The sequence below is a fragment of the Indicator indicator genome, unplaced genomic scaffold (genome assembly GCF_027791375.1).
Source record: "Indicator indicator isolate 239-I01 unplaced genomic scaffold, UM_Iind_1.1 iindUn_scaffold_154, whole genome shotgun sequence".
NCBI classification, from domain to species: domain Eukaryota; kingdom Metazoa; phylum Chordata; class Aves; order Piciformes; family Indicatoridae; genus Indicator; species Indicator indicator.
Genome location: NW_026539249.1, coordinates 1 through 26,996, shown reverse-complemented (window position 1 = coordinate 26,996; position 26,996 = coordinate 1). Strand labels below are relative to the sequence as shown.

Here is a 26,996-nt window from a genome sequence, read left to right as displayed (position 1 = left end):
GCCCTGGAGTCAGTTCAGAGGAAGGGTGGAGTCCTCTTCAAGCCCAGCACCGAGATCTGGGGCTTGCAGAAGTACAATGAGCTCTGCGTGGCCCTCACGGCTCCTTCCAACACCTCAGTCCCCATCCTCAATGGGGAGATCGGCGTCTACCTGGACTATGAGCTTGGCCAAGGCTCCCTCTGCGCCATGGGCAGCCGGCAACACATCTTCACCTTTCCTGTGGCCTCCTTCAGCAGGGAGAAGGTCTTCCCCTACTTCTGTGTCCTCCTCTCCACCATCAAACTGTCCCCCAAAGCTTGATGGCACCAGCAGGGTCCTTCCCCAGTGCTGGTTGCTCTCTCTATGGTGGTTGGAAATGCTCCTCAGCTCTTCTGTCTCCAGGGCTTGGAGTCATCTCCACCTCAGCTCATGGAGTCTTTTCCACCTCAGCTCATGCTCCTACCTCCATCTTGGACGTCTCCATTTGGGGCTCTAGCCAGGGGAGGGGGAATTGGAGTCTGATTAATTAGAAATCAATTAATTAGTAACAAGTGGCTGTGACTGACTCCCCACCCACCACCCCAGCCCCACTGTGCTGGTTTGAGGCCAGCCAGAACATCTCTGGCCCCGAAAGGGACAAAAGAATGACACACGCAAACAGATTGGAGCGTGATGGAAAAGTTTAAATGGAAAAGTGAATTGGTGAAGCTACAGAAAACTACAAACTACAAAGCATAGTGGAAAAGAACATCCTAAAGCATACAGAATCCCCTCACAGGATTCCCAAAAGCTTCCCAGTCCTCCCTTCCTCCCACCTGAGGGTCTACCCAACCCCTCAGGGCTCTTCCTTTCCCCCCCTCCTACTGCTAGGCAAGTCTCAGGCTGGCCAGGTCTGAGACTGCCCCCCCCTCCATTCTCCTCCTGGCATTAGGCCTAGACAGGCCTAAGAGGCCTTGAGGATACTCCCCCGGCATTACCCGATAAGAGAGGACATCTCCCATGGGAGCAGAGGGAAGAAAGAGGAAGAGAATGACTCTGCAGATGGCCTTATAGGGCGTAGGATTTATGGGTAGAAATACGCCGTTTCCTGTGTCCACCCCTCTGGGTGGGCACCCAGGACACCAGAGGTGTATCTCATGTAGCAGTGGCAGGGGGCATCCAGCCTAAACTGCCACACCCACAAAGCCCCCACCCAGCCTTCCTTGGCCTCCCAACAGCCTCCTTGGGCCTCCAAGACCACCAAGAATCCACCAGGACTGACCCACGTGGGACCCTAAAGGCTACCCCAGCCACCCCCAACATCTCCTTGGGGTCCCCAAACCTAATCAGAGCTGCCCTGCCTGGGACCCCAACAGCTTCCCTGGAGCCACAAAAACCCCCAAGAAAGCCCCAGCACCGGGCCAGATCCTTACAGATCTGGGCTGGGTCCTTGCAGATCCTGCCTGGATGGTTGAGCCTTCACACCACATCCTTGCAGATCCCTGCAGGATCCACGTATATCCACATTGGATCCTTCAGATCCCTGCAGGATCCATGCACATTCACAAGGGATCATTGCAGATCTCTGCAGGATCCTGCAAATCCAGGCAGGATCTTTGCAGATCCACTCTGGATCCTTGTCAATCCCTGCAGGATCCATGCAAATCCACACTGGATCCTTGCAGATTCACACTCCATATTTTTGAGGTATTTTTTAGGAGCTTTAAGGAGACTTTAAGGGAAACTTCAGGGACTTGGGGAGGGGATTTGGGGTGTTTAGGGAGATTTTGATGAGTTTTAGCGAGTTTTGCATGGGCTTAGAGAGATTTTGGGTGGTTAGGGAGGTATGGGAGCATTTTAGGGAGGTTTGGAGGTGTTTAGGGGTGTTGCAGAGGGGGTTAGGGAGATTTTGGGGGTTTTAGGAAGGTTTGGGAGGTCTTTAGGAAGATTTTTGGGGCTTATGGAATTTGGAGAGGGCTTTTGATTTTGAGGGGTTTTGGGGACGGTTTGAAGTGTTTTGGAAAGGTTGGAGTGGGGTTTAGGGAAATTTGGGAGGGGTTTAGGGAGGTTGTGAAGTGTTTAGGGAGGTGGGGGTGGGGGTTAGGGAGGTTGTGATGTGGTCTTGGAAAGTTTTTGAGGGATTTTCGGGGGTCATTGTCCCCAACCTGAATCACTCTCCATGTTCACTGCTTGGCAAATGCCAAACCTCAGAGAGGTTCCTGGGAGTTAAATTTTGTCTGGATTGAGTTGGAAGAACTTGTAAGAGGCTTGAAAAAATCTTTTATTGGGATTGTTCACTGCTCCAGGCACATTTTCCATGGAATCCCTGACTTGCAGCAACATGGAACAGTTGCTTTTGCCCTGAGTGTACCAAGCCAGTCCTGGGGTTGGTGATGATTTGGGATGATGATGATGGGCAGGGCTTACAGAGACCACCTTGGTGCCCAGCACGGCATGGAGACCCCACCCTGGTTGTGACCCTGCCCTGCCCTTTGACCCTCCTCCTCCCAGACAAGGCATATTTAAGGACTCTACCTGAGAATGGGATGGCACAGCAGCAACTGGTGCCACTGGTGCAGCCTCCCCACATCCCAGGGCAGCAAAACCCAGTGGAAGGGTTAGGGTTGGGGCAGCTCTACCAGCAGGATGCCCTGGCAGTGGCACTGTCAGCAGGGCAGGAGGGGCCCATGGCTGCTGGGCACCTCCTGGTGGCACTGGGAGCAGTGACCCTTGGAATCTTCAGGTGGCTGCAGCTGGGCTGGTGCTGGGCCAGGTCACTGCTGCACTGGAAGCCCTCATGGCAGTGAGTGCAGCCCTACAGCTTCTCACTGGTGTGGAGGCATTTGTGCCTGTGGAGACCAGAGCTGTAGGCAAAGCTCTTGCCACAATCACCACAACTGAACAGCTTCACCCTGGTGTGGAGGCGATGGTGACTGCGGAGAGCAGAGCTGTAGGCAAAGCTCTTGCCACAGCCACTGCAGCTGTAGGGCTTCTCCCCAGTGTGGAGGTGACGGTGACCCCCTGAGAGCACAGCTGTAGGCAAAGCTCTTGCCGCAGTCACCGCAGCTGTAGGGCTTCTCCTCACTGTGGATGTGATGGTGATGCCAGAGAGTAGACCTGCGGGCAAAGCTCTTGCCATACTCAGCACAGCCATACGGCTTCTCCCTGGTGTGGAGGTGCCAGTGCTGGATTAGAGCAGTGCTCTTGGTGAAGCTCTTGTCACAGACGCCTCACAGGGGAACTGCTTTTTACCGCCATGCATTTGGCAGTGCTCCCTGAGAGTGGAGCTGCGGGCAAAGTTCCTGCCACACTCACCACAGCTGTAGGGCTTCTCCCCAGTGTGGAGGCGACGGTGCCTGTTAAGGTGGTAACTGTTGGTGAAGCTCTTGCCACACTCACCACAGCTGTGCAGCTTCTCCCCAGTGCGGAGGCGACGGTGACACATCAGAGTCGTACTGCTGGTGAAGCTCTTGCCGCAATCACTGCAGCTGTGCAGCTTCTCCCTGGTGTGGATGGCTTGGTGACAGCTGAGAGCAGACCTGCTGGCAAAGCACTTGCCACACTCACCACAGCTGTAGGGCTTCTCCCCAGTGTGGAGGCGACGGTGACAGTTGAGAGCAGAGCTGCTCCCAAAGCTCTTGCCGCACTCAGCGCAGCCCAACCGCAGCTTGGTGCCCGGCTGGGTGCCTCCCCGCTGCCGCCGGGGGAAGCTGGAGAGCTTCTGGCCGCAGTGGGTGCAGAAGAAGCGCTGCTGGGTACCAGGCTGGGGGCACCGCTGCGTCCCTGGCTGCCAGCCGGCCGGGAGGCTCTGCCCGCACTCGGAGCACTGCTCGGCTGGCACAGGGGGGTCCGCGGCAGCTTCACCCTCATCTTCATCCTTCTTCTCTTCCTCCGCCTCTTCCTCCTGCTGTTCCTCCTCCAGTTCCTCCTCCCCCTCCTCCTCTTTTTCTTCCTCCCGCTCCTCTTCCTCCACTTTCTCCTTCTCGTCCTCCTGCTGCATTTCGGTCTCGGGGGGGCTCTCGCCCGGTTCCTTCCGAGGCTCCATGCTGGAGAGCTCAGCCCGCTGCCAGCCCCAGGTCCCAACTGCCCGCGGCCGGACAGGGCGGGCAGGAGCCTTGGACCGCCCAAGCACGGAGCCCGGAAGCTGCACGGCCGAGATCCCGGCGCCAGCTCTCGGCACTGTCGCGATAGTTCCGATCGCCGCCCTGCTCTCAGCTCCGGGCCCCACTGCTTCCTGCAACAAAGGCTCGTTCGGAGCTGTGCCTGGCAACGGGGGCGGGACAGCGCTGCGGCTGCTGGTGGCACTGGGGTTACTGGTGGCACTGGTGCTACTGAGGCTATTGCTATCACCAGGGCTACTGGTGCTACTGATGCCACTGTTTACTGGTGTTTCCTGTGGTACTGGTGTTACTGGTGCCACTGTTTACTGGTGTCTCCTATGCTAGTGGTGCCACTGTTTACTGATGTTACTGGTGTTACTGGTGCCACTGTGAGGAAGGAGAAATACCAAATCAAAGAACATTGGTGGAAGGAGCTGTAGTTGTCTAATCCTGTTTTTGAGAAGGGACCTTCAATTTTCTAAGCATGTACCAGAGAGCCCTTATTGATCACAGGAGGTGCAGCTCTGCTTCACACTCATTGTGCTACACCAGACCAGACCCAGGTTCTCCATCACAGGGCTACCTATAGGACATAGTTAAACATTTAACATAAAGGGTCAAGGTTTGCATCCTACTTGTGACAAAAAAAGCAGAAATCGTCAGTCCAAGAGATAAGAAGAGCTGGAACACAATGAGAAACAAGTAAAGGGACCAAAGGTGAAAAATACACTTTGAGGAAGACTCTTACATCGTCTCCAGTGACCACTGTGGCAGTTCAGGCTGGGTGCCTCCTGCTGCTGCCACAGAAGTTACACCTCCGGGGTCCTGAGTGTCCAACCCAGGAGGTGCACACAGGAATTAGAATCTTTCTACCCACAAATCCTGCACCCTATCAATCCATCTGCAGAGTCCTTCCCTTCCTCTTTCCTCCCTCTCTGCTCCCGTGGGAGGTGCTTCCCTATCAGGTAACAGTGGGGGAGTATCTCAAGGGCTCTTAGGCCTGTCTAGGGCTAATGCCAGGAGGAGAAGGGGGGTAGCAGTCTCAGACCTGGCCAGCCTGAGACTAGCCTAGCAGTGGGGGAAGGAGGGGAAGAAAGAGCCCTGGGGGTTTTGGGTAGACCCTCAGGTGGGGAGAAAGGAAGTGTTGGGAGGCCTTTGGGAGTGCTGTAAGGGACTCTGTACACTTTGGAATATCTTTGCCACTGTGCTTTGTAGTTTCTGTAGTTTCACCAATTGCTTTTCCATTTAAATTTTCCAGCACTCTCCAATCCATTTGTGTGAGAGTCTTTCCCGCAACGGCGAGTTGCAGTGCAGCCACTCCCTCTCCTGGGGGAGAGCTGTGCAGCCGGATGCGGCTACGCCTCGGTACGCTATGGCTCGGGGGGCGGTGTGCCTGGGCGTGCTGTGCATGCGTGTAGCCTGGGCGGTCAGCACTGGACTTGGGAAAGGTCCGTGCGGCTTCTGGAATTCCTGGACGGGTGGAAAGAGTCGATGAGCCTGATTGTTCTGACTCAATTGCCCCGGGGGGTGGAAACATGCCGCTGGAGCAGATGGAGATGGAGATAAAGGTTCTGTTGAGAAGTTACGAGGTTTTCCCAGGAGACCAGGATGTCCATCGAATCCATGAAGAGCTTGCACTGCTCTTCTGGTTAGGAGAGGAACCAAACCGTGCCAGTTGTGGACAAGGGTTAGGACAGGAACCCAAACGGTGCCAGCTGCGGACAAGGCTTAGGAGAGGAACCCAAACGGTGCCAACTGTGGACAAGGCTTAGGAGAGGAACCCAAACGGTGCTGCCACTCGCCGAGGGTTTGCAGTGCTGCGAGGGGGAGCAGCCCCAGGCCCCTGCCAGCTCAGCTCCGCTCCCTTACCCAGCTCAGCTCTGGCCCCTTGCCAGCTCACTTTTGCTTCTCGCTGCGCAGCCTCTCTCTGCTTTCACTTTCGCTCTTCTGCCGCGCAGCCAAGGCACCTCCGGAGGCTTTGGGGGGCTCTGAGCACACTGTGCCTGCCCGCGGGACTGAAGCAGTTCCATGACACTGGCGCTGGGGCTGCTGCTGGGGCTCCTCTGTGGGGTCACGAGTGGTGAGTGGGGATCCGGGAGCCCTACGGCCCAGCCGGGCACAGAGACTCCTCCAAACCTCCTCCCCTCCCCGCCCCCCCTCCGCCTTTCCTGGTCACCGGGACCCTTCCCCTGACACTGCGACACCCCTGTACCTGACCCTCCCCTCCCCCTTTCCTGCTCCACAGGATCAGCAGCACCCCCTAGACTCCCTTTCCTGGGCCTAGCCTCTGCTTTCCTGGACCCAGCACCCCACTTCCCAGCCCCAACATCCCCCCACTCGTCACTTCCTCTCTGAAGCTGCCTCCCACCCTCCCAATCTACTCCCGTAGGACCCCGACCCAGCCTCCTTGCCCACCCCTGTCCCCTCCCCCAGCCCCACTGCCCCCCTCCACCTCTCAGCACCCCTCTGTGTCCCTGCAGGGCTCCACTCCCTGCGCTATTTCCACCTGGCAGTGTCAGAGCCCAGCCGGGGGCTGCCCCAGTTTGTGTCTGTGGGGTGCATGGACGGGAGCCCCATCACTCGCTACGACAGTGAGAGGAGGAGGATGGAGCCCCTGGTGCAGTGGATGAAGGCCAACCTGGACCAGCAGTACTGGGATGGCCAAACCCAGCTAGGGCACAGCAACCAAGAGATTGCCCTCCTGAGCCTGGGGAGAGTGCAGGGACGCTACAACCAGAGTGGGAGTGAGTGTGGGGTGGGACTGGGCTCTGTGGGACTGGGACGGGGATCTGTGGGACTGGGACGGGGATCTGTGGGACTGGGACAGGGATCTGTGGGACTGGGACTGGGATCTGTGGGACTGGGACAGGGATCTGTGGGACTAGGATGGGGATCTGTGGGACTGGGATCTGTGGGACTGGGACTGGGCTCTGTGGGACTGGGACGGGGATCTGTGGGACTGGGATGGGGATCTGTGGGACAGGAGAGTTCCCCCCACACCCCAATCTCCTGCCCTGTCCCACACTCCTGCCCCAGCTCCTGTAGGCTTTTCTATGCCTGGGGTCATTGTCACAAACTCCCAGAGAGCCTGTCCCCAGCCCAGGGGGGTCCTGTCTTGAATCAAGGTGAAGTTTCTGTCACTCCAGCCCACTGCATCCCACCTTCCCCCTGACGCCCCCAATGTCCAGTCCCCCATCCCAGGATTGGCCACCCCATCACATCCCCTCCCCATTCCCATGGCAGTCAAGACCCCCAGACCCCTTTGCTCCCTCCCCATAGTGCTCAGATCCTTTCCCCCCTGTCACAGAGCCACTGAGACTTCCCCCAGCCCCTCCTATCTCCTTCACTGCCCAAAGCATTTGGGACCCCTCCCAGCCCCTTGCTGTGTAGATGGAGTCTGAGGAGAAGGTCTCTTACTCTGGGCTGGGTAGGTGGAATCTGAGAAGCAGTTGGGACCCCTCCCAGCCCCTTGCCCTCCCAGGGTGCTGCTGGGGGGTCTCTGCCCCACTGAAGGCCCAGGGCTGCAGCAGCTGCTCAGCCCCAGTGCCCTGCTGATGTTCCAGGGGCTCACACGCTGCAGGAAATGATTGGCTGTGACCTGCTGGAGGATGGCAGCACCAGAGGGTACTATCAGAGTGCCTATGATGGGAAGGACTTCATTGCCTTGGACAAGGACTCCATGAGCTTCAGCGCGGCGGACGCGGCAGCTGTGGTCACCAAGAGGAAGTGGGAGGAGGATGGGACAGTGGCTGAGGAGATGAAGCACTACCTGGAGAACACCTGCATGGAGTGGCTGAGGAGATACCTGAGCTATGGGCAGGCTGAGCTGGAGAGGAAAGGTGAGGGAGGGAGTCCTAGAGGCAGCTCCTGCTTGGGAGTCCAACCAGGAAGCAACCTCTGGCTGCACTCAGCTCTGAGCCCCTGACCCTCAGCTCCTCAAGCTCAAACCCCCTCCAGGGGTGGTGACTCCACCACCTCCCTGGGCAGCCTCTTCCAGTGCCCAATGAGCCTTTTGGTGAAGAAATTGATTGGTGCCAACATCCAACCTAAACCTGGGCACCGAGGAGAAGGTCTCCTACTCTAGGCTGGGTAGGTGGACACTGAGTAGTTCTCCTGATCTGGGGCCATATAGACGGACACTGAGAAGGTTCAACTTGAGGCCATCTCCCATCCCATCCCATCCTTTGTTCCTTGCCAGAAGAACCAACCCACCTCACTCCAACCTCCTCTGTGACTGGGGTCTCCCCTCAGCCTCCTCTTCCCCACCCTGACCACCCCCAGCTCCATCAGCTGCTCCTCCCAGGACTCGAGGTGCCCTCTCTGCTTCTGGGGCTGGGGTCCCAGCGTGGTGAGGATGCTGAGGAGCTGAGCTGGGGTGGCCAAACCCTGGCAGCAGCAGACAGTGCTGGCTGCATGTAACCACCCTTTGGTGCCACCCACTCTGTCCCCAGAGCCTCCCACGGTTCGAGTGATCAGGAAGGAGACCCAGGGGACCCTGACCTTGTCCTGCCGCGTTTATGGCTTCTACCCGCGGCCCATCGCCGTCAGCTGGCTGAAGGGCACCGAGGTGCGGGACCAGGACACCCAGCGGGGCAGCATCGCCCCCAACAGCGACGGCACCTTCTTCACCTGGGCCTCCATCGAGGTCCTGCCGCAGGAGCGGGACCTCTACCGCTGCCGAGTGGAGCACTCCAGCCTGCCCCAGCCCGGCCTCTATTCCTGGGGTGAGCCTGGGGGGGCTGCAGGGGGGCTGGGAGGGACTGGGGAGGAGGTTTCCCCTTCCCCTCCTCACCCCCGCCCTGCTCTTCCCCCCCAAGAGCCGCAGGCGCCGCCGCTGTCCATGGTGCTGGCGGTGGTCGCGGCGATGTTCGCCGCCTTGGCTGTCGTCGGGATCGGGATCGGCGTCTGGAAGCGGAGATCAGGTAACGGGGAGGGGGAGGGGAGGGAGAGGCGGGTGGGAGGAAGGCTGGGAGGGGAAGTAGAGGGGAGGGGATGGGATGGGATGGGATGGGATGGGATGGGATGGGATGGATGGATGGGATGGGATGGGAGGGGAGGGGCAGCACCGGGAGGGGCTGTGGGCAGGAGCCGCTGTGCTCTGGGCAGCCCCCGAGCCTGGCAGGGAGCAGGGTGCGGGCTGATGGCTCCTTCCCTGTTCAGGGCAGCAGCTGAAGGGCTACAACCTGACCGCACCGGGTGAGTAGGTGAGTAGTGCCTCTCCTCCCCCTTCCCCTCCCCACTTCCTCTTCCCTTTTCCTTTTTTCCTTTACCCTTCCCGTTCCCCTTCCCTCCCTCCGCCCCCATGCCTGTGGCTCCCACTCCACCTCCTGCCCCTTGCCCACTGCCCACAGCCACTGCAGGAGGGGCACACCCAGAGCCCCCCCAGTGTCTCGGGGACATGGAGAGGACCCTGCCTGACTCTGCCTCTTTCTCTTGGCCCTGCAGCTGCCGCTGCCTGAGCACTGCCACAAGGACCAGCCTCGCCCTGCCTCCAGCAGCTTCTCCCAGGTCCCACCACACCTCCACCACCCTCAGCAATATGTTTGGTCTCCATTTTGGGATCACCTCCAGCTGCCACCTGCTGCCTTCTGCTTGGGGTTCTCCTGGCTGGTCAATAAATGTTGCTGTGTGTCCCCAGTCCTGCCCCAGTGGACTTTGTCACCTCTCCCAGTGCCTGAACTGGTCCCACAGCCTTGGCCTGAGGGCTGTACTGGTTTTGCTTGGGGGCAGAGTTGATGTTCTCCAGCGTGGACCAGTGTGGGGCTGAGGAGGAGCAAGGAGAGGGCCTCCAGGTCCTGTCATGGTGATGATGAGAAGAGGCAGCTGGAGGGGACTGCCCAGCTTGTCCCCACCTGGCTAGGCATCAGTGTCCCTGTGGTGGGCATCATGAGCTGGGGGCCGTGGGGCTGGGCACTGAGGGGAAGGCTTCTCCATGGTGGACATGTGTGGGGTGAGCTTGAGGAGGAGCAAGGAGAGAAAGGTTCCAGGTCCTGCCATGGTGATGAAAAGAACAGAGAAAGGTCCTGCCTGGAGCTTCTGGCAGAGAAACCCTGGGTGCCTCCTGCTCCTGCCACAGAAGTTACACCTCCGGGGTCCTGAGTCTCCAACCCAGGAGGTGCACACAGGAATTAGAATCTTTCTACCCACAAATCCTGCACCCTATCAATCCATCTGCAAAGTCCTTCCCTTCCTCTTTCTTCTCTCTCTGCTCTCATGGGAGGTGCTCTCTATCAGGTGATGGGGGGGGGGGAGTATCTCAAGGGCTCTTAGGCCTGTCTAGGGCTAATGCCAGGAGGAGAAGGGGGGTAGCAGTCTCAGACCTGGCCAGCCTGAGACTAGCCTAGCAGTGGGGGAAGGAGGGGAAGAAAGAGCCCTGGGGGTTTTGGGTAGACCCTCAGGTGGGGAGAAAGGAAGTGTTGGGAGGCCTTTGGGAGCGCTGTAAGGGACTCTGTACACTTTGGAATATCTTTGCCACTGTGCTTTGTAGTTTCTGTAGTCTCACCAATTGCTTTTCCATTGACACTTTCCAGCACTCTCCAATCCATTTGTGAGAGTCCTTCTTCTGTCCCTGTCGGGGCAGGAGAGGATCTGTCTGGCCTCTAACCAGCACAAGACCCAAGGCCATCCCTGAAGGTTTGGGAGTTGGGGATCCAAAGGATCCAAGGCCAAGTCCACTGTGAGGGGAGCAGAAATTGCAGCAGCACATGGGGGAGCTGGAGATGAATTGGAAGTGATTGGTGCTGATGCTCCAGCCCCATCGGGATGTGTTCCTGTGTGACCTGTGCTGGATTCTATGGTCCTGCTCTGGCAGGGAGTTGGACTCAGTGATCTCTGGAGGTCCCTTCCAACCCCTGACATCCTGCGACCTGTGATAAGGGAGATTTACCGATACAGATCCACAGATCCCAGTGGGTTGGAAGGGACCCTCCAAGGTCATCTTGTCCAACCCCCTGCAGGCAGCAGGGAAACCCTCAACTAGAGCAGGCTGCACAGGGCCACATCGAGTCTGATCTTGAATGTCTCAAGGGATGTGGCCTCCACCATGGCCCTGGGCAGCCTGTTCAAGTGTTTCACCACTCTCCTAGTGAGGAACTTCTCCTAATGTCCAACCTAACTCTGCCCTGCTCCAGTTTCAAACCATTGCTCTTCATAATCATTCTGCACTGGAGATGAAGTGGATCCAACACTTTCCAGCACTCTGGGACGTTCCCAGCACCCTGGAGATCAAACAACGTGCAGTGGATCCAACATCTCTGAATCCTAGATCCCAGCTACCAGATCCCTGAATCCTAGATCCCAGGTACCAGACCCCTACAGAGGCAGAGACTGGGCTGAGCTTGAGCTGATCCTGTGTCAGGGTAAGGGGACCCCCCCAAAACCAGCCGCCCCAAAAGACGGAACAAGCAGCTGGAGGACAAGGTGGTGGAGGAGAACTAAGTGGAGGAGAAGAAGCTGGGGGAAGAAAAAGCAGTTGGAGGAGAAGATGGTGGACAACAACGAAGTGGAGGAGGAGAAGCTGGTGGAGAAGAATCAAGTGGAAGAGGAAAAGCTGGTAGAGGACAACCAAGTGGAGGAGGAGAAGCTGGTGGAAGAAACCCACATGGAGGAGGACAATCAAATGGAGGAGAAGGAGCTGGTGGACTAAAACCAAGTGAAGGAGGAGCTGGTGGAGGGTGCAGTTGAGAAACCTCAACACAGCCCCAGGGAAGAGGTTCAAGAGGGGAAGGTCTGGGTGAGCACCAACCTGGCTCTCACCTGTAGCTTAATCTGAGGTCATTTAAGATCAATTCATTCACCCCACTTTTAGGTGATCCCTCCTCCTGTGCCGCCCCCCCAGTTTTGGGCCTCTCTTTTTCCTCCCCAGGTTTGGAGCCTCTCCACCTCCCCCCAGTTTTGGGACCTCTCTTCCCCAACCCCCAGTTTGGGGCCCCATTTCCCAGTCCCACACCGGCTTTCAGAGGCTGGATGGTTGAGGATTCACACCACATACTTGCAAATCCACACTAGATCTTTGCAGATCCCTGCAGGATCCCTGCAATTCTACACTGGATCCTTGATGATCCCTGCAGGATCCATGCAAATCCACACTGGATCCTTGTAGATTCACACTCTACATTTTTGGGGTATTTTTAGGAGCTTTAAGGAGACTTTAAGGGAAACTTCAGGGGTTTGGGGGGAGGTTTTGGAGGGTTTAGGGAGAGTTTTAGGGAGATTTGGAGGGGGTTAGAGAGGTTGTGAGGGGTTAGGGAGGTATGGGAGGTGTTTTACGTAGGTTGGGGAGGGGGTTAGGGAGGTTTTGGGGAGTTTAGGGAGGTTTGGAAAGGTTTCAGGGAGATTTTGGGGGTTTAAGGGAGGTTGCAGAGGGCCTTAAATTTTGGGGGATTTAGGGAGGGTTTGAGGTGTTTAAGGGAGTTTGGAATGGGGTTTAGGGGGATTTAGGGAGGGTTTTGGGGAGGTTGTGAGGTGTTTAGGGAGGTTGGAGGGGGGGGTTAGGGACGTTGTGAGGTGTTTTAGAGAGGTTGGGGGTGGGTCTTAGAAAGTTTTTGAGGGATTTTCGGGGGTCATTGTCCCCAACCTGAGTCACTCTCCAAGTTCACTGCTTGGCAAATGCCAAACCTCGGAGAGGTTCCTGGGAGTTGAATGTTGTCTGGATTGAGTTGGAAGAACTTGCAAGAGGCTTGAAAAAATCTTTTATTGGGATTGTTCCCTGCTCCAGGCACATTTTCCATGGAATCCCTGACTTGCAGCAACATGGAACAGTTGCTTTTGCCCTGAGTGTACCAAGCCAGTCCTGGGGTTGGTGATGATTGGGGATGATGATGATGGGCAGGGCTTACAGAGACCACCTTGGTGCCCAGCACGGCATGGAGACCCCACCCTGGTTGTGACCCTGCCCTGCCCTTTGACCCTCACAGTTTTTTCATCAAGAAATTAGTGAAAAAGCAACCTTGGAGCTGAAGGCAGTGCTCATGCAGTCAGAACCTTCACTTCAAAGCTGGAAAATCTGCACATTTCTGAAGACAACAGCGTGTGAACAACGAAAAGAAAAAAAAAGAAAAAAGTGTCTTCTCTACTGCCGTTTGCCTCCCCCCCTTTTCTCTCCCCCCCGCTTCCTTCTCCCTCCTTATCTCACTCCCTTGTTTCACTCCCTGTTGAAGGTCTGCAGAAACCTGTGTTCTGATTTTAAAGTAACAGTGTTTTGTTAAGAAAGGTATTTTACCATTTCATGAATGCAACTGATACTATATATTGTTTTTATCATTATTTCTGATTTTAAGGCATTTGTGAATTTACTATTTTAGTGTTTGCAATTGTTGCGTTTCTTTACAATAAGCATGATGGTAATTGACTACCCAAAATCAAACTTGGTATTTGTAATAAGGTATACTGTTATAGAAAATGACTTTTGCTTATAAGTTTTTAGTGATTGTGTTAAAGTATTTTTCCTAATCAATAAGCATGATACTGTGTAAGTGCTACTGGTTTTATGAGTTTATAGGTTAAGGTTTCTTTTCTTCCTTTTTTTCTGGTTCGAACCTCTCTTTTTTTTTTTTTTGAGTTTGCCGGCAAAATTTTAAAAAGAGCTCTATATGGTAAATAAGTTTTCATTTTGAAGAGTGTGCATTATCTTTTTTTGTGTGTTTTTTTGTACGTTATATTGATGGTTTAATTTTTACGTAGTTTTTTAAGTTTTTAGGACCTTTTTTTTATATTAGCAGGACATAAGATTATTTTAGGAACGTTATAGAGTGTTCTATTGGTTTTTGTGTTTATAAAGGTTTTAAGATAAGGTTATAAGAATATGAAAAGCAACAAAAAAAAATTCTTTTCCTTTTTTGGTACACAGGTTTTCCCTAGGGAAAACTCAGGGCTAGGAAAGGGATTCACCTTTTCCCACCTACAGGTTTTTCCTGATACCAGCATGGCAGAACACCAGACTCAAAGGATGGGACAAACAGCAGTGCCTGTGAAGCTGACAATCAGCTGACCTCTGAGTCTGGCCACAGTGCCTGTTTAACTGAGATCAGAAGCACTGATCTGAAGCTGACTGCACCAGTGTCCCCGGAGGAAACATTTCATTCGGGACTGAATGTTTCAATGTCTTAATGTTATGTAATTAGGGAATATGTTTATGTAGATTTATATGTTAACTCACCAGAATGTTATAGTTAAACAGTGGTTACCCAGGAATAGACAAATAGCCCAGCCTATCTATCTGGTAAAATTAATTCATTCTTGCAATTGTGGGGTATCGCTCATATTCCCTGTATTCCTTATTCTCTCACACAGTACACTGAAGTGACTTTTGCAAAAACTAAAGAGGGGGAATGGTAGGGGCCTCTTCAGAGGCCTGGTTAAACATATGTATTACATTTTAAAAATTAAATTTTTTACAGCTTCCTAATGATTCCCAGGAAACCCCAATGACATGTCATTTTAATTTTTTTAACTACCACCAGTGTATTAATAACCTCGGGTGGAGGATATGCTTGTGTCTAAACAGGTTTTGGACCATATTGGGTCCCAGTGCTTTTATCATCCTTTGGATGCTGACTGCAGCAGCAGCCTTGCAGATCTCAAAGCAACCACAGCAAAATGTGTGGATCACACTTGCCAAGGCCATAGGACGAGACATGCTGTGCCTCTCCGTATCAACGCCTGCCAATCCCTTCAGCACCTGTCTGGTGGGCATATCAGTGAATGGGTAAAAGGACATCACTGAAAAAATTGAACCACTGAACTTGAAAAGATCATTCTACATGTGCTTCCTAGCACACTTAAAAGCTTTCATAGTTTTGGGTGTAAAGGATTTGAAAAGACAAATCTGACTAGCCTCAAGAGATAAGTATGTTAGGATTGGTAAGAATGCATTACTGTGTTGTGTTTAATTCTACATCAGACAAGGCTACTGATATTCAGGATGTTACTCCAGCAGGGAAGAGGTACAGAAATTATACTGCATGGTGCAATCAAAGTGAATTCATAGAAGTGAAGAGGCATCCCCATCCTCGTCATCTGTCTGCAGGTGTTTTCCTTATTTGTGGGGATAGAGCCTGGCCAGCTCTGCCCTCACAAATCAGAGGAGGACTTTGCAGTCTCGGTCATTTAACCATTTCTGGCTGACTTCGTAGTCTTGCTAAAACAATCATTTATGCTTTTGCTGTTTTGCTTTTTTTATTGCTTTTTTTACCCTGTATATTGCAATGTTTATAAGGTTTAATTAATCGATCACTCAAGAGAATCCTTATTGTTCAACAGGGAGGGGGAAATGAAGGAATTGATTTAGGGACCAGAACCCCAGACACTGTCTTACTGATAGAAGGAGATGCTTTAACCCTGATGGGCAGCAAACCCTGGGAACAGAGTGCAGCTACAAAGGAAAACATAAATAGGTTGACTCCCAGTAGTCACTGTGACCTAGGGAGTTATGCAGGGACCTGATAACAAGAACAAAGCAAAACTTAGGACAGAATTATGGAATCTCTTTATCTCTTGCTTGACGTTTGCTTAAGCCTTCTGAAAAATATATGCGTCCGTGTGATACTTTCTCTCTGTAGCCAATCATGAATTTACAACTGTGGTATGGACATACCAATGACCAATTACAAGCTGCCTTCTGATGTTATGTTAACCTATATAAAGAAAAAGCTTTGTACAATAAATTGACGCTTGGCTTGCATCAGGCCTCGTCCTGTCTCTCCATCGCAGCACTGTGGGGTGCTATAGGGTGCTATGGGGTGCCAAAGGGTTCTGTAGGGTGCCATAGGGTATCATAGGGGTGCCATAGGGCTGCTGTAGTGTACTACAGGGTGGCATAGGGTTCTATAGGGTTCTGTGGGGTGCTATAGGGTGCCATAGGGTGCTGTAAGGTGGTATAGGGTGCTGTGGGCTGCCAAAGGGTTCTGTGGGGTGTCACAGGGTTCTGTAGGGTGCTATAGGGTGTTATAGGGGTGCCATAGGGCTGCTGTAGTGTCCTACAGGGTGACATAGGGTTCTATGGGGTTCTGTAGGGTGCTACAGGGTGTTATAGGGGTGCCATAGAGATGCTGTAGGGTACTATAGGGTGCCGTAAGGTTCTATAGGGTTCTATGGGGTGCTGTAGGGTGCTCTGGGGTGCTGTGGGGTGCTATGGGCTGCTATACTGTGCTATAGGGTGCTATGGGGAGCTACAGGGTTCCAAGAGGTGCTATAGGATTCTGTTGGGTGCTATAGGGTACTATAGGGTGGTGTAGGGTTCTACTGGATGCTGTAGGGGTGCCATAGTGCGCTATAGTGGGTTGTGGGGTGCTGTGGGGCACTATGGGGTTTCATAGTGTGTTTGGGGGTGCTGTGGGGCTCTGGGGGGCGTTATGGAGTTCCATAGTGCACTGTAGGGTGCTGTGGGGGGCTAGAGGGTGCAAGGGAGCGCTGTGTCTGTGGCAGGTGGGGGCAGGGCCCCCCCAGCCTGGCAGTGCTGAGGATTACTCCAGTGGCTGCAGCCTCAGGATGCTCACTGCTGCTGAGGGTCTCGGGGGGACCTCTGCACTGAGGGTCCAGCTGCAGGACCTGGCCCCCCCCCCCGGCCCCCACAGCTACCAGCTGCTGGGGAGACCCCCAAGGGCCCCCAGGGACAATCTGGGATCCACTCTGGGACGCCACTGAGACCCCCTCCCCGGGACACTCCCCTGAGACCCTTCATGACTCCCTGGGACCCCCTCGGGACCCCACCCAGGGAAAGCCTTCCCAGGACCATCTTGGAGCCCCCTGGGACATCCTGGATGCCCCTGGGATCCCCCCACGACTATAGGTGCTGTAGGGTGCTGTGGGGTGCTATGGCTTGCTATAGGATGCTATGGGATGCTGTAGGGTCCTATGGGGTGCTGTAGGGTGCCATGGGGTGCCCTGAGGTGCTATAGAGTGCTATAGGGTTCTGCAAGGTGCTATAGGGTGTAGGGAAAGGGACAGGGATAGGGATGGGGACAGGGACAGGAACAGGGAAAGGGAAAGGGAAAGGGAAAGGAAAAGGGAAAGGGACAGGGAGAGGGATGGGGAGAGAGACAGGCAAAGGGATGGGGATAGGGATAGGAACAGGGATGGGGCTAGGGATAGGGACAGGGACAGGGATGGGGACAGGGACGGGGATAGGATTGGGGATGGGGACAGAGACAGGAAAAGGGATGGGGAAAGGGACAGGGACATGTCCTCTCCCATGTCCCCATGTTCCCCTATGTCCCCATGACTCCCCCAGGTCCCCATGTCCCCTTGCCCCCTTGTCCTCATGTCCCCTGGTCCCCATGTCTCCATCTCCCCTTGTCCTCGTGTCCCTTTGTCCCCATGTCCCCTGCGTCCCCAGAGGTCCCCCCTACGGATGTCACCTCTGGCACAGAAGCCCTTGGGGTGCTGCTGGTGGCAGGCACGTGGCAGTGCTGGGGGGGGACAACTGCAGGAGCTGGGGATCACCTGGGGACCTCCTGTACCTTACTGGCACCTGCTGCAGGGTTGAGGGACAAGGGTGGGGACAGCAGGGGACAGGGAAGAGGGAAGGAGGGTGAGGGGCATCAGGGGCTGGGGACACCAAGGGCTGGGGACAGCAAGGGGTGGGGACATGAGGTGGGGACACCACAAACAGGGATGGGGACAGCAAGGGGCGGGACACTGAGGGCTGAGATGGGGACCCAGAAACCAGGATGGCGACTCCAAGGGTTGGGGACTCCAAAGGATGGGGACACTGGGGGCAGGGGTGGGGACACCAAGGGTTGGGGACACCGATGGCCGGCGTTGGGGGGACACCACCGGCCAGGCTGTCCCGTGACCCCCCCTCCCGTGTTTGCGTCACCGGCCCCTGCCCGGACGTTCCCGCCCCCGTCCGCCCCTGCTGTCCCCTGTGTGCCCCCCCCCGCATCCCCCTGCCATGACCTCATCCGCGGCTGGAGAGCAGAAAATTCCTTGGCAGGAGCCGCGGAGCCGGGGCCAGGAGCGGCCCCCCCGCGAGTGACCCCCGCGGCACAGCCCCGCGAGTGCCCCACGGACCCCCAACAGCCCCACGTCTGCCCCACGAAACCAGCCCCACGACTGCCCCACAGAACCCGCCCCACATATGCCCCATTACACCCCCAGCCCCACATACGACTGTGACCCCCCCCCCCCTTAGCCCCACGGACCGCCCCCCAGCCCCACACCTGGCCATGGCCCCCCCAGCCCCACATATAACTGGGACCCCCCTTAGCCCGACAAGTGCCCTCTCAGCCCCACACATGCCCCCAGCCCCGCACTTCCCCCCCAGCCCCCCGCGTCTCCCCACCCCTACAAGTGCCTCCCCAGCCCCACACATCCCCTCCAGCCCCACATCTGCCCCCCCCCTCCCCAGCCCCACACATCTGCTCCCCTACCCCCACACATCCCCCCGCCCAGCCCCCCCCGGATCAGCCCCTCCCAGGCATGACCCAAACTCCAGCCCGGGCCAAGGCCCCCTCCGGGGGCTGCCCAGTCCTCCCAGTCCCTCCCAGTCCAGCCCACACCCAGCGTCCCTCGGGATCGGGGCTCCCACCCCCGCCCACAGCTCACGTGCCCTCCCCGGCGCCCCCTCGGGATCCCCCCCGCTACCCCCGACCCTAGCTTACCCCAAGCGTCCTCCTGACCCCCAGCTCACACCCCCCCCCCCCCCGCACCCCACGGAGCTCGGGGGGTCCTCAGTGTCCCCCAATGCCCCCTGGCCGCGGTGACCCCAACCCTCCCCGCCCCCTCCCCAGCTGCGGGCTCCAGGCCGAGACCCCCCTGAGTCCCTCCCCCCACATCTGCTACAGCAACAACAAGGGGAGGGCAAGGGGTGACTCACTGGAGATACTGGGAACACTGGGAGGGACTGGGAGAGGTGGGGCTGTGCTTGCTGGGAGCACTGGGAGAGGTGGGGCTGTGCTTACTGGGAGCACTGGGGCAGGTGGGGCTGCGGTTACCGGGAGCACTGGGACAGGTGGCAGTGTGGTTACTGGGAGCATTGGGGCAGGTGGGGCTGTGCTTACTGGGAGCACTGGGAGAGGTGGGGCTGTGGTTACTGGGAGCACTGGGAGCACTGGGGCAGGTGGGGCTGTGGTTACCGGGAGCACTGATGGTGTCACTGGTGCTGTTACTGGTGTCACTGGGGTGTGTTACTGGTGTTACTGGTGTCACTGGTGTGCGTTACTGGTGCTGTTACTCATGTCACTGGTGCTGTAACTGGTGTTACTGGTGTCACTGGTGTGCGTTACTGGTGCTGCTACTGGTGTCACTGGGGTGTGTTACTGGGGTGTGTTACTGGTGTCACTGGTGCTGTAACTGGTGTTACTGGTGTCACTGGTGTGCGTTACTGGTGCTGTTACTGGTGTCACTGATGCTGTAACTGGTGTTACTGGTGTCACTGGGGTGCATTACTGGTGCTGTTACTGGTGTCACTGGGGTGTGTTACTGGTGTTACTGGTGTCACTGGTGCTGTCACTGGTGTTACTGGTATGTATTGCTGGTGTTCCTGGTGCTGTTCCTGGTGTTACTGGTGTGAGTTACTGGTGTTACTGGTGTGTGTTCCTGGTGCCCCCCCCCGCTGGCAGCTGTGCTCACATCTGGCTGCTCCCTCGCAGCTGTTTTGTTGCCGCAGCGACGCAGCCCAAACACAGCAGCACTGGGCCCAGATGGGGGACTGGGGGGGAACTGGGAGGCAACTGGGGAGAACTGGGAGGTGGCCACGCCCCAGGCACGTCCTCCCATCGTCCCCCCTCCACCCCAACAGCAGCGGCAGCACCGGGACGGGAGGGACTGGGGAGACTGGGAGCCTGAACTGGGCAGGGGTACTGCAGCTGCTGGGGGTACTGGAGGTACTGGGAGTTACTGATGTGACTGGTGTGGGTTGCTGGTGTGACTGGTGTGGGTTATTGGTGTGAGTCACTGGTGTCTGGTGTTACTGGTGTCAGTGGTGTCAATGGTATGAGTTACTGGTGTGACTGGTGTCACTGGTGTGACAGGTGTGAGTTACTGGTGTGATTGGTTGTCACTGGTGTGAGTTACTGGTGTTACTGGTGTTGGTGTGAGTTACTGGTGTCACTGGTGCCACTGGGGTGCGGTTGCTGTTGCTGTTACTGGGGTTACTGGAATTCCTGGCACCGGTACTGGTGCTACTGGTGTTACTGGAATGACTGTGTGTGCTGGAGAAGCTGGGGACTGGGGTTACTGGGGGTTACTGGGGAGGTTACTGGGGGTTACTGGGGGTTACTAGGAGGTTTGTGGGGGTTACTGGGGGTTATTGGGGGGTCACTGAGGGTTGCTGGGTGCTGATGTGGTTACTGGTGCCACTGGGGGCACCGGTGCCAGGGTCACACAAGGCTCATGGGGGCGCTGTGGGGCCGTGTCTGGGTGGCCCCTTGGGTGTCCCCTGGTGTGCCCTGGGTGTCCCTCATGATGTCCCTGTGTCCCCTGTGGGTGTCCCCCTGAGCGTCGTCTGTTCCCTCCCCGCAGAAGGATGCCCCCGGGGCTGTCACTGCTGCTGCTGGCGCTGGCACTGCGGGGGGGGACAGGGACCCCCCCCGTAACCCCCCCGGATCCCCGCTGCGGGGCGGCCATGCTGGAGGCCATCCTGGCTCGGCTGCAGGAGCTGGAGGGGCAAGTGAGAGCCCTGCAGGGACAGTGCGGCCACAGCCAGGGGCCACAGGCTGGCACCGGTACGGGGGGGTGCGGGGGGGCATTGGGACATGGGAGGATATGGGGGGGACAGGGGAACATGAAGGGACATTACACCTGAGGCATGGGGCGAACATGGGAGGGACATGGGAGGGTCATGGGGGGGACATGGAGGTCGAGGGGGACATGGGGGGGACATGGGAGGGACATGGGAGGGATATGGAGGTCATAGGGACATGGGGGGGACATGGGAGGGATGTGGGAGGGACATGGGGGGGACATGAGAGGGACATGGGAGGACATGGGGGGACATGGAAGTCATGGGGGGACATAGCAGGGACATAGGACACATGAGGGGACACAAAGGGGGTATGTGGGGGAACATGGGGGTCACGGGGAGGGTGTGAGGGGACATGGGGACCCTGGACCACGGAGTATTGGGAAGGAGGGGGGGGGGGTCATAGAGGGGCCTTGTCACCTTGTCACCCCCGTGTCCCCCCCCGTCCCCCCCACTATGTCCCTGCAGGACAGACGCTGTCCCGGGAGATCTGTGCTCCCCAGGACGGGGACGGCTGCGACTGCCCCTCCCCCCCCGTCCCTCCCCCGCCTCTCCCCCTCGATGTCTCCCACCCTCCGCTGTCCCCCCCTGCCCCTCCTGTCCCCTGTCCCCTGGGCTGCAGTGACCAGGGCCGGTGCCTCCGCGGACGCTGCCGCTGCTTCCCAGGCTTCACCGGCGCCGCCTGCGCTACCCCCGCCTGCCCCCCCGGCCGGGGCGGGCCCCGCTGCCACCTCGGTATGTCCCCAGGGGGCCCCAGGTGTCCCCATGAGTCCCTCAGTGCCACCTCCCAGTGCTCCAAATGCCTTCCTGCCTCCTTCCTTGACCAATAGAGAGCCCTGGTGCCACCCCAGTGCATCCCTGCTGGTCCCCAAGTGTCCCAAGGTGTCCCCAAATGTCTGCAAGGGTCCCCAGAGCTCTCCCAGCATCCCTTGGTTCTCACCACTGCTCCCCCAGTGTCCCCATCCCAGTGCCCTCCACCTCCTTCCTTGGCCATGGTAAGCCCTGATGCCACCTTGGCAGCTCCCCAAGTGTCCCCTTGCTGTCCCCAGAGCTCCCCTGGGGTCCGCATCCCAGTGCTCCCAGTAAGCCCCCAGCTCCCTCCCCATCCAGAGTGGGTCCCAATGCCACCTCCGTATGTTCCTAGATGTCTCCAAGTGTCCCCAGTGCTCCCCACTGCTCCAAGTGTCCCCATCCCAGTGCTCCCAACCCTGTCCCCACCTCAGCCATGATGGAGCCACCTTGATGTCCCCAGAGCCGCCCAGTGCCCTGTCCCCAAGTGTCCCCCTGGTGTCCCTGTCCTGTGGGTGCTCCATACACTGCTGTCCCTGTGGATTGGATGGGTTCCCCCTTGCTCTTTGGGTGTCTCCTCCATGTCCCCAGGGTGTCCCCATCCCACGATGTCCCCAGAGTGCCTTGAGGGTGTCCCTGGTCTCATAGTGTCCCCAGGGTGTCACTGAGGTGTCCCTATTCTGAAGGCCACCCCATCCTGGCCACCAAAGTGTCCCCTCTGACATGGCCCTGTCCCGGCAGAGATCCCCTCGGTGTCGCCACGCCTGGCTGCCCGCAACCAGACCTCCTTCCGTGTCACCTGGCCCCGGCCCCGTGGACCAGTGGATGGCTACCAGGTGGCCCTCATCCCCCTGGTGAGCTGGGGACAGGGACAGGGTGGGGACAGGGCAGGCATACTCCAGGGTGGTGGCCCCAAGGTGACCTCAGGGTGAGGTGGCAGCTGTGGCCACCTGCTGCTGCCCTGCTTGGGGGCACCATGGGAGTGTCCCTCTGGTGTCCCAAAGGTGTCCCCAGTGTGGCTGCTGTCCACCTCCTGCTGCCTAGCTTGGGCCTGGGAACATCTCCCCAGGATGAGCCATGCTGGTGGCACTCAGCTGCTTGCCTTAGGCTTGGGTCCCACAGCAGTGTCCCCACAGTGGTGTTCCCACCATGTCCCTTGTACCCAGCCTGCTGCTTGACATGGTGTCCCCAGGAGGAGCCAGTGGCTGTGGCCACTCCCTGCCACCTTGCCTTGGGGACAGGGACGTGTCCCTAGCGTGGTGTCCTTGGTGTCCCCAACATGTCCCCAGGAGGAGCCACTCAGCTGGAGCCATGATTAGCGGTCAGGAGGTGACCCCAGTGTGGTGTCCCCCTTGTGCCCTCTGTGCCCCCTGTGTCCCCCAGCCCCAGGACAAGCCACAGGCTGCAGCCAGCTGCCTGGCTCAGGGATGAGGATGTCCTCACCCTGCTGTCCCCAGAGTGTCCCCAACACATCCGCAGCCCTGGGAGAAGCTCTTGGCTGTGGCCTCCTGCCTGACTCGGGGCCAGGTGCCACCATGCTGTCCCCAGCCTGTCTGTGCCCTGTCCCTTGTCCCCAGGACAAGCCAGCAGCGATGACCACCCACGAACTGCCTGGCTCTGCTGTCACCTTCGAGGTGGCAGGACTGGCACCTGGCCAGGCCTTTGAGCTCTCCATCCAGGCCCAGCGGGAACAGCACCTCGGGGTGCCTGGCACCCTGCGCCTCCGCACCTGTAGGTGGCACCCGCTTGGCCTGGACGCCCCAGGGGTGTGGCAGTGGGCAATGCAGACAGGGGTGGGGACAACATGGGGGTAGGGGTGACTGGCATGAGCCTGGGGACAGGGATGGCACATGGGTTGCATGGGGATGGCACAGGTGAGTGGTTAGAAGTGGCATAGAGGTGGGGCTGGGGACAGCCACAGCATGGCCATGGCTGTGGGGACAGCATGGGGACAGCCATGGAGGGCAGGAGGGTGAGGACAGCCACGGTGACAAGCACAACATGGGGGTGGTGATGAGTAAAGCACAGGGTTGGGGATAGCACATGGATGGAGATGGCATGGGGGTAGGGACAGCAGGGGACAGGCCTGGGGACAGGAGTGCTGCACGTGTGGGGATGGGGACAGCATGGACATGGGGATGGGAATGGGATGGGGACAGGAATGGGATGGGGACAGGAATGGGATGGGGACAGGGTAGGGGTGGGGACAGGGATGTCACAGCCACGGAGTTGGGGACAGGGACTGGAGTGGGCATGGGGACAGAGACAGTGCCTGCAGCCTCTGCCTGTCCCCATGTGTCCTTGTATCCCCACATGTCCTTGTGTCCCCACGTGGCCCTCTGTCCCCATGGCTCTGTGGGCTCACATCTGTCTGTCTGTCTGTCTGTCCTGGTGGCCCCCACACATCACCAGTCTGTGTCCGTGGGTCCCCTTGGGACCATCTCTCTGTGCCTGTCCCAGTGTGTCCCCTTGGGACTGTCTGTCCCCACAGGACCCTGTGTCCCCACAGATCCCTGTCCCCACACCTCCTGGTGCTTCCACATGCTGCCCTCTGCTGCCTGGCTCTGGATGTCCTCAGTCTGTCCCTGTCAGTCCCTCTGTCCCACTTTGTCCCAACAGATGTCCCCAGTCTATCCCTCTGCGTCTGTCTGTCCCCATCCATTCCCTTGTCCACCAATCCCTGTGTCCCTGCCCTGGGCTCTGGCCCATGGGGACTTCAGGGGTCACCTCGGTGACCTTGGTCCCCTTTGCTCTCACAGTGCTTGCCCAGACTCTGCCCACCCGTGGCGGCTCCCCAGGGTCCCCTCAGGGCTCCCTGGGGTCTCCTGCATCATCGCCAGCCCCAGCGTCACCAGCAGCTCGAGGGTCACCAGCGTCCCCAGTGCCACCAGGGTCTCCAGGCTCCCCACCACCACCAGTGTCACCGGATGCCTCCTTGGGGTCCCCAGGCTCTGAGGGGTCTCTGCTGTTCCCAGCATCTCCGAGATTTCCAGCGTCCCCAGTATCTCGAGGGTCCCCAGGGTCCCCAAGGTCCCCAGTGTCATCAGAGCCCCCAGCAGCCCCAGCATTCCCAGAATCTCCGAAGCCACCACTGTCCCCAAGGTCCCCAGAGGCAGCCACTCCCTCAGTGTCCCCAGAGTCACCTGGATCTCCACGGTCCCCAGCGTCCCCCCAGTCCCCTGTGCCACCTCCATCTCCATGGCCGCCACTGTCCCCACTGTCCCCTGTGCTCCCTGGCGTCCCATCCTTGCAGGACCTGGGGGCCAAGCTCTCCTCCTACAACGGCTCCTTGCTGCAGCGCCTGGAGAGCCACCTGCGGGCTACCAACTTCCCCCTGCGGGGCAACCAGACGGTGCCCGCTGTGGCCAGAGCCATCCTCTCATACCTGCTGCGCCGCAGCCCGGCCCCACTCCGCCAGCAGCTCCTCCGCCACCTCCCCCACCCCAAGCCCCACTCGGTGCCAGGGGCCAGCGGCGAGGCTCTGGTGGCCCTGGATGGGCTGCGGGGCCACGTGGAGGATGTGGTGATCCGGTACCAGCTCCTGGATGAGCCGCAGGGAGCCGAAGGGGAGCTGCAGGTGCCGGGGGACACAGCGGTGGCTCGGGTGCCAGGGCTGGTGCCGGGGGCCATGTACCGGGTGGAGGTGCACGGCGTGGTGCGGGGGCACATCTCCAAGTCCTACACCTTCCTGGTGACGGCAGGTGGGTGATGGGAATGGTGAAGGGCACAGTGTGGCACGGGGACACCCTATAACCACCCACTCCTCTCTGGGCTGCAGGGGGGGGTGGCACTGAGGAGCCGCCGCTGGACTGGCAGAAGGTGTATGGGGAGGAGCTGGGCGAACCACAGGGGGCCTTGGCCAAAGCAGGTACCAGCAGCTGGCACAGGGCAGCAGTGGGAGGCACCGGGGGCGGTCAGGCTGGGATGGGCTGGGAGACAGGTTGGGGATGAGAGAGTAGGTGGGTGGGAGATGGATGGATGGATGGATGGATGGATGGATGGATGGATGGATGATGAAGATGGATGGATGATGAAGATGGATGGGTGAATGGAGATAGAGATGGAGAGGAGTGGAGATGGATGGAGATGGATGGATGGATGAGTGGAAGAGTGGATGATTCACAGCTGGCTGGCTGGAAGGTTGCATAGACGGGTGGTTGGATGGGTGCCTGGTGGTTGGGTGGATGGAAAGCTGGGTGGATGGCTGGGATGTTGGGTGGGAGGTTGGATGCCTGGATTCAAAGAGTGGGGTAAGGAAAAGTGAATGGAAACCCAGTGCATGGAACCTGGGATGGCCAACTGGGCAGGCAGACAAAGCAATGGATGGAGGGATGGAGCAGGGAACAAACAGGGAATGAAACCATACCAGGATGGGTGGGGACAGCAGCAGCACCCATGGGTGGATGGAGCTTCATCTCCCCTATTGTGCCCTCTCCACTGCAGAGCCATCCCCGGAGGCCGAGGAGCCCCCAAGCCAGCCCCGCCTGGGTGAGCTCAGTGTGGCCCAGGTCACCCCTGGGTCAGTCCAGCTGGAGTGGAACGTCCTGGAGGGCAGCTTTGACTCCTTCACAGTGCAGTACAGGGATGGCCAGGGCCAGCCCCAAGCCCTGGCAGTGGATGGTGGCTCCCGCACGGTGACGGTGCCTGGGCTGGCCCCTTCCCGGCGCTACAAGTTCCATCTGTATGGAGTGTGGGGCCGCAGGAGGGTTGGCCTCACCTCCACCGAGGCTGTCACAGGTGAGGATAGCTCTGGGCCCCACATGGCTCCTCTTAGAGCACTGTGTTTGGAGCAAGCCAAGAGCTGAGGCAGGTCCTTTGATCTTGAGGGTTCTGGGAAGAGCATCTGTGGGTGTGGGCGGAGGCAGAGGAATGGAGGAATGGTGGTGTGGAAGGGAGGATGATGGAGGAGTGCAGTGGTGGTTGAGTGGATGATGGGAAGGTGAGGGGGTGGATAGGATTGGACGGAGGATGGATGGATGGGGGTGGATGGGGTTCAGCAGGTGGGTGGATGGGATGGGTTGGATGGAAGGTGGGATGGATGGATGGGAAAAGCATTTGGTGACCTGGTTCTTGTCTGGTTGGAGAAATGGATGGCTGGATGGAGGGATTGATAGGTGGAGGGGTGGATGGATGGATGGATGGATGGATGGACACACTGGCACGTGGAAGTTGACATCCTGCATTGTGTCCTCTCTCCTGCAGCTCCAGCAGATGAGGAACCAACAACCAAGCCGACCCTGGGCGAGCTGAGGGCCTCCCAGGTCAGCCCTGAGTCCGTGCAGCTGGAGTGGAGCGTCCCTGAGGGCAGCTTTGACTCCTTTGTGGTGCAGTACAAGGATGCCCAAGGCCAGCCCCAGGTGCTGCCCGTGGACGGGGGTTCCCGCACGGTGACCGTGCCTGGGCTGTCCCCGTCCCGCCGCTACAAGTTCAACCTGTATGGGGTGTGGGGCCGCAAACGGCTGGGCCCC

The 26,996-nt window shown here is 58.0% G+C and overlaps 2 protein-coding genes across 2 annotated transcripts; one reads left to right on the top strand and one right to left on the bottom strand.

The window, feature by feature from the left end:
- Nucleotides 1-2,773: 2,773 nt before the first annotated feature.
- On the bottom strand, nucleotides 2,774-5,595 carry LOC128980392 (zinc finger protein 660-like). The gene is given in 5 exon segments (XM_054398862.1): nucleotides 2,774-2,977; nucleotides 2,979-3,182; nucleotides 3,185-3,784; nucleotides 3,932-4,351; nucleotides 5,428-5,595. Coding segments are annotated over 5 exon segments (1,596 nt in total).
- Nucleotides 5,596-6,023: 428 nt separating this feature from the next.
- LOC128980400 (class I histocompatibility antigen, F10 alpha chain-like) lies at nucleotides 6,024-9,672 on the top strand. Its single transcript, XM_054398872.1, has 7 exons — nucleotides 6,024-6,138; nucleotides 6,539-6,802; nucleotides 7,622-7,897; nucleotides 8,510-8,782; nucleotides 8,876-8,980; nucleotides 9,219-9,262; nucleotides 9,504-9,672. Exons 1-6 carry the CDS (start codon nucleotides 6,087-6,089, stop codon nucleotides 9,260-9,262), a joined length of 1,014 nt encoding a protein of 337 aa, XP_054254847.1. The 5' UTR covers nucleotides 6,024-6,086; the 3' UTR covers nucleotides 9,504-9,672.
- Nucleotides 9,673-26,996: the final 17,324 nt, after the last annotated feature.

Excerpts from the sequence above, each read along its gene's own strand:
- LOC128980400 (XM_054398872.1), top strand. The coding sequence starts at position 6,087 with ATGACACTGGCGCTGGGGCTGCTGCTGGGGCTCCTCTGTGGGGTCACG. Across the intron at positions 6,803-7,621 it reads ACGCTACAACCAGAGTGGGA|GGGCTCACACGCTGCAGGAA; the intron begins GTGAGTGTGGGG and ends CTGATGTTCCAG. Across the intron at positions 8,783-8,875 it reads GCCCGGCCTCTATTCCTGGG|AGCCGCAGGCGCCGCCGCTG; the intron begins GTGAGCCTGGGG and ends TTCCCCCCCAAG.